At 41.6% G+C, this 13,186-nt stretch overlaps 1 protein-coding gene across 1 annotated transcript; it reads right to left on the minus strand.

Moving 5' to 3' along the window:
• Window positions 1-715: 715 nt before the first annotated feature.
• On the minus strand, window positions 716-9,995 carry RNASEH1 (ribonuclease H1). The gene is made up of 8 exons (XM_071741834.1): window positions 9,797-9,995; window positions 9,584-9,708; window positions 8,888-9,070; window positions 8,219-8,318; window positions 7,689-7,743; window positions 6,479-6,563; window positions 4,001-4,125; window positions 716-1,186 (listed from the first exon to the last, which is right to left on the minus strand). Exons 1-8 carry the CDS (start codon window positions 9,988-9,990, stop codon window positions 1,100-1,102), a joined length of 954 nt encoding a protein of 317 aa, XP_071597935.1. The 5' UTR covers window positions 9,991-9,995; the 3' UTR covers window positions 716-1,099.
• Window positions 9,996-13,186: the final 3,191 nt, after the last annotated feature.

Raw genomic sequence — 13,186 nt, forward strand, 5'->3', positions numbered from 1 at the left:
AGCTTCAGAACCTCTGCCATTCTGCATATCAACTAACAAATTCAGAAAAAAAAAATTCTTTAACTTCCAGCTTAAGGCATACATGTATGAAGGTAAAAAGGTAACATAAAACACGTTTCCTCTTCCTGCACAGATACATAGAAAATCAAACTGTTTATTACTGGTAACTACTCTCCAATTCAAGTGCACAGTAACCACTCCATTAACTTCATCATTGACTGGGGAAAAAAAAAAAACAAACCAAAGATGATCATCTTCTAGTTCCACTTCAGATAAAATGGCCACTTACTACCTTTGGGACAACACTGAAGAGAAGCAAACAATGCTAGCTAGTAAGAGCCAGTATGTGTAGGAAAAAATAAAAATATAAACAGGAAGCCAAAACCAAAGACATTGAGCAACTGAAGGAAGATCTATAAAACGTCACTGTTCAAGCTTTTTTTCTTTTTCAACCTGGCTTTTTAGTTTTTTCATGCCACCTTGCAATAGTAAGTAACATCACCAAGAAATCTACAGATGCTGTAACTGATGATACTGGAAGGCACAGGAGAAGATTAAGAGATAATCTGTAGAGAGCTTATTGCTAGTGCCAAAATGCCAAAGCACATCAATGGATATCTCTGAGTTAGGTTACTGACCTTGTACTAAACCAACCAACCATAATTTCCTTCCCCCTCCCCCCCCCCCCCCAACTATTTTGGTGTTACTATACACCTCTGTACAAAAATTATTTTATTTCAATAAGAGGAAAATACAGAACATTTAGGATTAAGATTTAGCATTACTTCTTCAGCAGTCTGTCTTCACAGTGAATTCAGAAGTCTACAAGACAGCTAAAAACACTGATGGCAGCCATCCAGCAAGATGGATAGAAAGCAATCTATACCATTAACTGAATATTGACTAGATTGCAAAACAAGCACTATAGAAGATGATGCTTTTTTTTTGTCCCCAGAAGTCAGAATACCACGTTTAACGCTTCAAGCCAGAACAAAGTACAGTTCCAAAGTTCAACTGCAAACAACTGCAGCAGTCCAAGTCATCACTGTGACATTAGTCCCTTTCCTCTGACTGCAACAATCCTGCAGGTCCCAGTATGTCATGACATCTGTTTACTAGCTCCTTCTCTTGCTAGTCTATCAGCTTCTTCATTTCCTTGGAAGCCAGCATGACCAGGAACATGCATCTGTTAGGATAAAAGAGCATCAGATATACAAGAAATCAACAAAAAAAGCATATACATGAAATTCAAACACGCAACATGCTTTCATCTGTGCTGTAGCAGCACATCCTTAGAGGTGCTCTCCTCACATATAGTCCCTAAAGTGTTCTTAGGAATGGTCATGGTCTTCCTTCCTCTCAGTAAGTCTCTTCCAATTCTGAAAATCATCTTTACAAGAAGTGTTGAACTGGATAAGGAGCACCTCACCTAGCCTTTAACAAATGCAGAGAACAGGTCCAACTAGAGGACAGAGAAAAACCCCTCTACATTCAGTGCTTCAACCAAGTTAAACTTTTCCTAGAAAGCCAAGACCTCCATGGCACTAACAGCCTTGATGGTTACAGCACTCAGAATACAGAACCAATGTATGAAAAGAATCTCTTGATTTTCAGATGTCTTAACTGTTCATTTCTCAACAACTAGGAACAGACAGCCCATCCTTGCTGGAAGTGAGGGTGCAGGAATATGGGGGAGGAAAAAAGGGAAGAAAATGAAGCTTGCTGTTTGACAAGAGAAGGGACAAGCATGAAGTGTGTGACATGGTATTTGGGTCACATGGCAAGGTTTTGGTACCAGCCTGAGGGCTGGAATGGCCTCTCTGAAAAGACATGGGGCTGCTCATACAACAGAAAGAGCCAATTCCAGCTGGCTCCAAAATTAACCCACTGGAGGGCACAGCTGAGCCCATAAGCAAAGCTGGTGGCTCCTCTGTGATACCATGGTTTAAGAAAGGTCAAAAAATGCTGAACAGCAGCTGTGAAAGAGAGGAGTGGGGAAAAAATGTAAGATAAACTGCAGACACCAAGGTCAGTGAAGGAGGTAGAGGAGGTGCTCCAGGTACTGCAGCAGATTCCCCTGCAGCCTGTGGTGAAGATAAGTGTGTAATAAGTGTGCATAGAGCAACAGTATCTATTGGTTTAGATTATGCAAAATGCTTTTAAGGACAGATGAACTTATGTCTTAGTTTTACATTTTTATACTTCCTTCTCAATAAACAAAAGTCAGCCTTTAAATTGGAACTGCCAACTCTGGAACACAGCACAACATGAACTGAAGAATATTCACAAGGGATTTCCCACCTAGACAGTGCACTAAAGATCTATGCCATCCTCTTTTCTACAGAGTAAAGACAGGGGCCAAATAAATATGCCATTAGCAGTCACAAAATCAAAGGTACACAGAATTTATTTTTAGAATTGGTAGTCTTATACCACAATTAAAGGAAAATTTAGAACAGGTAGGCAGAAGATCTCCTACCATGATTAGTACTGATGTTACAGAAAAATACATTTTACTAGGAATACTTTTATACAAGTTGTCTTCTTTACTAGAGAGCTAATGAATATAAACAAAAAATGGCTATTTTCAAGACCTATACACACCCAGTTTTCTTGTAATAGCTAATGTACAGAAAACTAGAGTTGGCTTATTTAGAATTATACTTTGCTTTTCCAGTTTAAAGACACTCATGTGACCAAGTTACACCAATGAATCGACATCTTAAGAATTATGAAAAGCAAAACCAGAAATTGAGCTATGACTCAAAAAGATAGTTTTAAGCTTAGATATCCAAGAACAGAAATTTCATCAACTGACAGTACTAACAAGCTAAAAGTAACTACTGCAGACATTTTTGAAGTGGCAACAAGAGACAGAAAATATAAACATGTATTTTGATAAATGAAATACTGGCTCCAAGATTTTAAGTTATATTGCTTATTTGCTTTAAGCAAAACAAGAAGGTTCTCTGTACTTAGCTTTATCTATAGAATCACTGAATGGCTAGGGTTGGAAGGGACCTTAAAGATCATCTAGTTCCAAGCCCCCTGCATGGGCAGGGGCACCTTCCACAAGACCAGTTCGCTCAAGGCCCCATCCAACCTGGCCTTGAAGACTCACAGGGAGGGGGCAGCTACAACTTCCTTGGGCAACCTGTGCCAGTGTCTCATCACCCTCAAAGAATTTCTTCCTGATGCCTTACTTAAACCTCCCCTCTTCAAATTTGAGACTTCTTCCCCGTGTCCTCTCATTACACACCCATGTAAAAAGCCCTACCCCAGCTTCCTTGTAGGCCCCTTTCAGATATTAGAAGGTTACTATAAGGTTACCTAAGAGGCCCCTCTTTTCCAGGCTTAACAACCCCAACTCCTTTAGCCTGTGTTCATAGGGGAGGGGCTCCAGTCCCCTGATCATTTTAGTGGCTCTCCTCTGGACACGCTCAAGGAGTGTGGGGGACTTTATGTTGGGGACTCCCGAACTGGACACAGCACTCCAGGTGGGGTCTCACAAGAGCAGAGTAGAGGGGGACAATCACCTCCCTCGACCATCTGTCTATGCTTCTTTTGATGCAGCCCAGGACTGCAAGTTAAGCTTCTGGTCCACCACCACACCCCCAAGTCCTTCTCCTCAGGGCTGCCCTCAACCCTTTCTCCTCCCAACCTGTATTCACGCACGAGATTGCCTCGACCCAGATGCAGAACCTTGCACTTGGCCTTGTGGAACTTCATGCAGTTTGCACAAGACCACTTCTAAAGCCTGTCAAGGTCCCTCTGGGTGGCATCCCTTCCCTCCAGCATGCTGACCTCACCAGTTTGGTGTCATCAGAAAAATGCTGAGGGTGCATTGGATTCCACCATCCATGTTGGCAACAAACATGAATGTAAATTAATGTGATTTAATGTAAAGTATAATGCTCTATAAAAGCCTTAGTTATGGTCATACTTGTAAGCAAGAAGCAGATTTAAGATGTCATTAAAAGTAGAGAAATGAGGTGCTCACCCACTGAATTTCTATGCCTTTTGATAGATTATCAAGTCTTTCAAAATCTTCTTTATTGATTACACTTCCTCCTGAACTTGTTCTCCAGCCATTTGTCTTCCAGTTGTCAACCCAGCTTGTAATGCCTGTGTAGAGGAAACATAACCATAAATATACTATGAAAGACATTATCAATCATCAAGTTGGAGCAAACAGCCTTTTAACAAGGAATTAACTCTGTACAAAGTCTCAGAGAAAGATACTGAAGATAGAAGGTATTCTTGTTTGGCACTCCATATCATCTTTCAGACTTTTATTTTCCATTATTACTTGATCACTCAAACATATTTCCTTCAAGCAATACGACAAGACTACAATCTTATAAACACATGACACACAATTACAACACTAGTAAACTGAAAACAAGAATTTACTTTATGGTACAGTAAACTAGAACAAATCTATGGCTTTATTTTAGAAACTGAGGAGACACGTAAAAAAGGAAAAACAGCTGTGTATCTTATGGCTTCTTCATCCTTAGCAGAAGGGAGAAGAACCAAGTGAAAAGATTTCTACAGAACAAGATTCAATATTCTGGCCATGACTTGTTGGCTAGAAAATTTACTGTATTACTCCTTAAATAAAGATTTTTTACTTAATTTTTAATATCTTTGCTGGTCTCAACAATAAGACATCCTCACTGATTTCATGACAACCAGACCTTGACACCAAGCCAAGAGTTGCCAGCTTTGCTCCTAAACAACCAAACTAAACCACATCTAATTATCCTTAACTGCCAGTCTCCTTCTTCTGTATTTTAAAAAATTACTCCTAGACACACTTACAAAAAAACTCCTAAACACATTTACAAAATCACTTTGATAAACTTTGAGTGGAACCTTGACCTCAGTGACCTAAAATGCAAGAGAAAACTGCAAGCAAAAACAAAGACTAGGCCATTGCACCTCAAGATTCTTTTCTCCCTCATACTCAATTTTAACAGGAATTTTATCTGACACAGCAGCTTCTTCATAACACCAGCTTCACATACAAGGTGGTCTAGACTTTTAAACCAGAAAGCAAAGAATTGCAAAGATGTTTGCATGTTCATTAATGCTTTGAACAACTTGCTTCTTGCAAGAAATTATACACTTGGATTCCTTTGAGCAACACGTAACACTATAGTCCCGAAGAGTAGAGACTCATCCTTTGGTTTTTTTTTTTGAAAAGAGAAAGGAAAAAACCCCAAAACAACCCAAAACCAACACATTTTGCTCCAAAAGAAAATGCTATACCTAAATCTCTTGGTGAAAATAAGCTACTCAAATGAGAGATTTGACAGTTCTTAGGGAAAAGCAATAGAAAACTCCTTTAAATAGTTTCTTAACATTTACTGTCCCTTCCTCAACTTATGAGCTAGAATCAGGACAGATCACAGGCCCCTGACACTCTTCAGTTCTGGACAGAAGTCCTTTTATGAATATGCAAACCAACACATCTTACTTGACTGGTTGTTACTTGTTCCTACTCAGTACTTTTCTGTCCTGTACTGTTCTGTAACCATGTCTAGGACATGGTTACATTAGATGACATTAGAGTTTTTCAAGTTAAGTTTTGTTTTACTTGTCAACATGAGCCACCTGAAAAAATAAAAAGCTGATGCTCTTCCTTCATCCTCCTCCACTTTGAGGGATCAGGAGGGGCTTCTGGAAAGCTGAATTACTTATTTGGAGGAAAAAATAAACTATTTGCTTAATTAATGTGAAAGAGCAACATTTGATTTTTATTTAAAAGCTTCAATATGTTTTAATGTTATGTAAAAAACCAACCTCCAAAGTGATCTGGAAAGAGCCAACATTGACTTTGTATTCCTTATTGTATCCCTTTGGCCAGGAATACAGTAAATACTATGCAGTTCAGAATTACCTCCTGGTAGTATGATCTAAATATCTAAGGGAAAAAGGAAGAGGTATTTAGAAATCAAGTCTTAGTGGCTGCTTCATGTAGTATTTTGAGGAAAGAGACTATCTTCCCAGTCTTTGGATGAGGGTGAAGCCTTCTAGTCTAGCCTGAAAGTTTGTAAGAGTAATCTCCATGTAAAAAGGAAACTTGAATATACTCCACACTTGTTTATTTAGACAACCTCTCCAATCCAAACAAACCAAAACTGAATGGAACCCTACAGGGTTATTACACCAGCTTCCAAGTTGAGTACTGAGTACAGCCTTAGAGTATATGTGAACAACATTGTGTCATACTGAATGCCTTAAGACAAAAATGCTTCAATTCCTTGTTTAATTCTTTACTGTAACAGGCACTATGTCTCTGCTTGTATTTCATAAGGTTAGCAACTGAGCCCTGCAATATTCTGAAGTTTTTTCTTCAAGCAGTCACAAATACTGAAAATTATGCTCTCTTCTTTAGACCCCTGTCCCCAGGCCTCAGTACCTTCAAGTGCAATGTGTGAAAGAATCAGAAAAATTAAAATCATTAACTTACCATTAATAGTGAACTTGCTATCAGTGTAGATAATTAATTTCTTGATGTTTTGACTCTTTGCTTGCTCTATTGCTTTGCAGGCTGCCTTAAGAACATTCAAATAGAATCTCAGTTCAGAACAGGGTATTGAACACAGGCAATTAAATTACAACAGCACCTGATGCTAACACAGAACTAAAAAGAATATTGGTGTAATAGTTCTCTATCAGTGAGTATCAACATTCTCTAGAACAGAGATTTCCAAAATTCTGCATGCAGGCAACCACTTACTGCATCAGGCAAACACAATAGCACTTCTGTTTCACTAGCTAAAAAACCCCACCAGCATTCCAATTCTTCATCTTCAGGGGCAGAGCTCTGACCAGTTTCCCAACTCTCAGAGCTACCATTGACTCTACATCAAGTTTTAGGCATTTTCTCCTTAACTTTGGGACGCAAAGCTTCATACCAGTTCCAACAGCCTGGATCTTCCAAAGAAAACAATTTGATTTTTTTTCTTGCTTTGTTTTGGGTTCTTTTTGGTGCTTTGAAACATAGTAAGAGTTAAGTGACTGTATCTGGACATAAACAAAGCTAAAGCTCCCTGGCCACAAGTCTGACCCCTGGCATACCACCATCACCTCTGCTTTCCGTACCTCTTAAGCAGATCAAGTCCCTGTTTTACTTTATCTCCAAACACACTGTGAGGAAAGCAGCAGTACCAGCATTAAGATGAGGTGAAAAGGTAAGGCTAAACCTGCTGTTGCCAACAGAAGTTTACCTCAGAAATAATAGAAGTTGCTCCTGAGAACCTAGAATTCTTTATTATATCTATTTAAAAATGATGATACTCTGATGCTATCACAATAGGAAGTTGGTTTTCCTCTAAACTCCGACTCAGAAGCCCTGACCCCGAAGTCTGAGACATACACCTTAAAAAATGCAAAAGATACTGCAAAGATCCAGCCTTTCCTAAGAAAGGCCCTTTTTAATATCTGTGCTTGGCCCGATGATATCTGGAATTCAGCTTCCAGGTGAATTACTCTGTGTTTAAGAACAATAAAGATCAATAGAACTTGAAGAGAAAAATTTATTAAGGTCATAACCTCTGGTATTTTGTTTACTTCCCTCACAGGTCCATAATTGGTTTCTGAAGGCTGGAACTGAAATAGTCACAGATGTTCTCCTGCAGTCTAACAGGCAGAAGCATCTTAGGACATTTAATACTTACATGTATTTCAGCTCTTTGATTAGTCTGCCGTCCAGGAAGTCTTTCACTGGTATTTCTGTGCCCAAGGAATGAACAGTAGATTAGTTAACTAAAATATTCAGTGGTGTATAATGACTACACAGTAGAAAAATATATTCAGTACAGCTAATTTTGAAAGGAGGATGAATTCCACCTCTAACTTCTCTCTGCACAATGTAACCTGCATATGTGGACATGCCAACAACAAACAGGTTTTTGTTTTATTCTATGCATAGTTATGATTTTAAAGCTTTCTGCATCATTTTAATTACAGCTTCAGTCCCTAAAAAATATTAATTCCAGCTGATTTTTCCCTCCATTCTTACCTCCTAGAAAAGCTGATTTCTCTTTTTCTCTCAGTCTCATACTCTGTTACTGAGTTACTCAGTCTCATAACTCTCCCATTAAGAGTCTAATAGCAGGGCTGCATATTCAAAAGGAGGCTGATACTGTAAATTACACATACACTGAACTGTATTAAAGAAAAAAAATAAATCCATCGAGCTGCTTACAATGGGTGTCCTGGTCCCCAGTAGACACCTATTCCAGCACGTGCCTTATTATGTCCATTACCTGAGCAACAACCATCTGTATAAACAACTGCAAAGTCACCTGCAAAAGAATTACCAAAAGCAGAAGTCCAAGCACTCCTTTAAGATGTAGCCCCTTCAAGCAGAATGAAATGCCTGCTAGCAGATTAATTCCTAAAACGTCCATCCCCAGAGACCCCTTCAAAATGTTAGCTACAGAACTCATCTAAATTAGTCCTGCAGAACACCACCCATCCCACTGCAGCTTCATATCCTCAACTGCTCTCAGATCAGTCAGCCTCTTCACTGCCTCATGTTCCGTATTGTCACTCCAGTTCCTACTTCCTTCGGTCAGTTTTAAAACTTCCCAGCTACATCTGTGTTTAGACAGGCTGAAGTCTAGAGCCACACAAAATCACACTATTAATTACCAGATTAAGCTACTTGTTGGCATCAAGCAATATAACACTGAAAGACAATGGGAAAAAAAAAACATCGTGGCTCACATTTCCATTTTTAAAAGAAAAAGTATTACACTGGACATGGTAATGCCACAAAAATTTCCCTAAAAGTTTTCCATTAGGTACACTTGTTACATATGAAAGCACATAAATAACTCAAAAGAATTACAGGAATAACCAAAGAACTTACCCATATATGAAAATTTATCTTCACTGACTGTTGGCATCTCATCATGTTTCACACGCTTTGCTACGTGTTCTTCATTTGTAGGCTCTTCATATGGCCTTTTGCATGTACTGCAACACAAGGTACCTATTTCCAGTTCCTCTTTCTGGTTATTTTCCTGTGGTACAGCCAGAGTACTGTATGCCCCTTTCAAAAAAACAAACCAAACTCAATTATATACGAGGTCAAATTTAAATGGAAACAATTATTTCTGGAAAACAACAGCTATCACCTATTAGCAATGCTGGTCTGTTAAAGTGTCACGCCCTCTGCTATTATGCAAAAATTACTACCGTATACAGCAGTCATTCTGGACCTTAGATCAAACACGGACCTTAAGACAGACACGGTATGATCAACTTTCTCCAGACACCTACAGGAATACTTCCATCGCGGCGCCCAGAGGGCAGGACCACGGCTGCACTTCCCAGCGCGGCACTCTGCCAGGCACAAGGCCTCCACCGGCGGGCAGGCAGAAGCCGCTCCCCACGTTTAGCCACAACGAGCCGCAGTGCTTATACAGACTCCAACCAGAAGCCAGAGGAGCTCTACCAGGGCGCAGCACGGCCTGCCTGCCTGCCTCTCCTGCCCCCGTTCTCGGCCAGGCCGCCTTGCTGCCCCGCCCGGGCTGAGGGGAGGCAGGGGAAGAGAAGCAGCTACCTGCCGGCTTGGGCTGCTGCCGCCCCGGGAGCTCGGAGCCCACGAAGGCCCAGGCGTCCTTCTCGGTGGCGAACTTCTTGAAGCTGGCGGAGGGGAACTTGTTCACCTGCTCCTTACACTCCGCCCTGCAACGTAACGGGGGACGGTGAGGCGGGGACGGTGAGGCAGGTCCGGGGGCGGCCCGCCGGCTGCTGCCCCGGCCGCGACCCTTACCAGGTACGGTAGACGCCCGTCCGGCGGCCCTTGCGCACCGCGTAGAACATGTTGTCGCCCCTGGAAACAAAACAGGAGTGACTGAGCACCGCCACAAGCCACCGCAACATGGCGCAGCCCCCCTGCCATCCGCGCCCCAGCCCCGCTGGCCCCGCCGCCCCTCGCTCCGCCGCACCCCGCAACCGCCCGCGCATGCGCGGGGCCCAGTGAGGGAACAGCAGGGAGCGCACTAAGGGCTTCTTTACGGGCCGCGAGAGAGGCCAAAGTTACTGGAAAAGCGTAGGGCTAGCGTCTTTTGTTTGGTGTTCTTTCATCCCCCTACAACGACTGATTATATTCTAAAAGCCATCAAAATCGGCTTTTGTTTTGGGCGTAGATCAGGAGATACATGAGGTCACAGTGGTTTACACAAAATCGCAGAAAGGCAGGGGCTGGTATGGACCTCTGGAGATCCCCTGGTGCCACCCCCTTTTTCATCCTGAAAGCCTCAGTTACTGAAGTGTGAAGGAAATCCCACCTGTACCCTCAGCTGAAGCCCTCCCTACCAACTCTGTAACGGGCCCGCTCCTCGCACCAACCCCAGCAGCTTCCTGGGCCCCAATACCTCACACGGAGCAGCACCCACCGGCCTCCTGCAGACTCTCTTCCCGCCTCGGCGCCTCCTCCCTGACGAGCTCCCAAGGCAGGGTTACCAGCGGAAGTGTCAATTTATTTAGCACATCCAACAGCCCACAGCTGAAAAAGGTAAATAAACTGGTTCTCATCCTGCTGTTTCAATCAAGGGCTCCTGGTTAATGTCTTCCAGCTGAGCCTCGTGCTGTGATGGATTCTGAAGTCATGAGAACCACCTTGTCCAAACGGGTTGAAATTCAGACTGTTGCCAGGGGCAACCCACTGTCACGAATCCCCCTGTCACGAGTGTCACGTACCTGGAAGGAGAGCAAAGCCAGGAGGTCTGGGTATGTGCCAAATTCAGTGCCTCAGCTGAGGCTCTGATGAGATCAAAGTATAGAAGATGGGACCACGGGTACAGCTGCCTCCTGGAACGGCCCAGTGTACATGTGCTGCTGCATTTTCAGCTGCTCTGTTTCCCTTGTAGCTCTGAGACGAATTTATTGCCACAAAACCAACCTCAAGATGCCAGAAGCATAGAGCATTGCATTCAGATTTACAAGGATGGCCTAGTAATACGCCAAGAATGTGAAACATTGATGTTAATTTTGCCTTCTACTGCAAAAACAAGCAAAGGGTTCTATATAATTGTGTGCATCAGTTGGATGACACCTCTCTAAAAAACAAAAACAAATAGCTTATGCATTTGAGTCTTCAGTGAAATACAGAAACGATTTGATCAGGGTTGTATCAGGGTTTCATCACTGCATTTTTCTTGCTTCTTACAACATATTAATGAGTTTTCATATTACTCTTACTTACAAAATGTTTACAGTTTGCTCAGATCAAAACTGTTTACATTAATAATTTCTATAAAGTTTCCATAGAGACTCTCAGGCTTTTCACTGTTTTCTGCCTGTTACATTTTTATTTTATTGCTCTTGGGTTAGCTTTTCTTTTAATTATGGTTTTTTACAGCAGATGGATTTCTTATTTGTTACAGCTTTACACATTACTCATAGTCTTCTTTGGGCAACACATACTAAAGGAGCTACAAGCAGTAAGTGACAGGGAAAGAAAAGATCTTCTGTTACACTCATTAATTCTCTGGCTGAACAGATTCATACATCCAATTTACATGCAGGGTCTGAACAGTAACTCTCCTTGCTGTCATGACCAACATGCAGGGCTCAGATTCAAACTGAAAAAAAATAACAAGTCAACAGAATACCATGCAGATAAGCTGCTTTCCTCCAAGATGGTAAAACTGAGGCTGCATATGATCAGCCAGCCCTACTTTTACCACTGGATCACTGCCACTGCTTTTTTCCTTGCTGATGTGCTACTGTGGCATGTGACAGCTGGCATTTTTACTACTGTGACATTTACCACTGCTAGGCTAAGCAATACCTGTGCTTACTTCTTGGTATTTAGCCACTGGTTGCTGTAGCACTACTGGATTTGTGGTTTTTTTCATTCATCCCGGAGCACAGAGGATGTCTGCATAGCTGGTGTCAGCAAGGAAAGCTCTCAGTACACCACCTTGTCTCACTGCTCTTGCATAGTGTTCTGGTCTATTCAGTAGGACTAATAGCAGGGGAATGGGGAGCCATAGGCACACTGCATCTTTAGCTCTTCATTAGCATTCTGACCAGTACAGTTTTGATCCACCTGCATACCACCTATACTTTCTCCCTTTCATAAAGATTTTTGTAGTATAAACTGAATGTGTACCATTGGACTGCTAAGATGATTACTTCTTATCTTTCTTTTTTTACTCTTCAATCAGATCCTCATCACTGTTGTTTACATCCTGTAATCTAATTTCATCTCTATAAAAACCCATGCTGGCTGTCAGTATGAGCTGGGCAGTTTTCTCCATTCATTGAATTCTTGCAAGGAAAGAAGAATGACTTGAGAAAGATAATTGAATCAAACAGTCTGCTTTCCTGCCTATTGTAAATTTAGCAAAAAGCTCACAACTGTTAGAAAATGAGCCAAACTGCTTCTGCAGATGCTAAGGTTGATTAGGTTTGGAGTAGTGGTGTCCTTGTAATTTTTCTGTTTACAACAGGAGCTTATTACTTCTCTACAGGATTTTTTTTTGAAGTAACAGACTTCACACAATTACATAGGAGTAGTGAATTTATTATTATAAGCTAAACTTGACAGCTCTTAGGGTTATTCAGGGCATCTAAGCACAGACCCAGTGTGCTGAACTGAATTCATGTGTCTGACTTCCCCAGATAAGTGTGTGCCAAGAGCTGCACACCTGCCACTGAATGGAACTTTCCCTTGGACCGGGACCATCTCTAAATTAGTCAGAGAAATGTCAAGGTGAGGATCTTTTCTCAGTGCAAGACTCTAGGTGCACAGCCAGGCACTTTCACCTGAATCAATGTGCACGTTGCTTCTTCCAACCTGTTGTACAGCTTGGTTTTTTTAATCAGTGTGCCACTGAAGTGTCAATAGTGCCACCTTTGTGAGATAACACAATACATAATAAAAAGCACTACACAAAATCACACAGAATCACAGAATATTGGGGCTTGGAAGGACATCTGGAGATCACCTAGTCCAACCCCCCTGCCAGAGCAGGTTCCAGTGAGGAGAAAGTATGTGGAACCTGGGACCCTCATATCTTGCATTAGCACCTGAACACAGCTGAAGAGTTGTGCCTTATTTCTAGTGTAATAACAGTTTAGTAACTAGGGTAGATGTGACAATTGTCTCAAGAGTAACAACTGAGAGGTTGTGTTTATAGAACTACACAAATCA

This window comes from Heliangelus exortis, chromosome 3, assembly GCF_036169615.1.
Source record: "Heliangelus exortis chromosome 3, bHelExo1.hap1, whole genome shotgun sequence".
Taxonomy (NCBI): Eukaryota; Metazoa; Chordata; class Aves; order Apodiformes; family Trochilidae; genus Heliangelus; species Heliangelus exortis.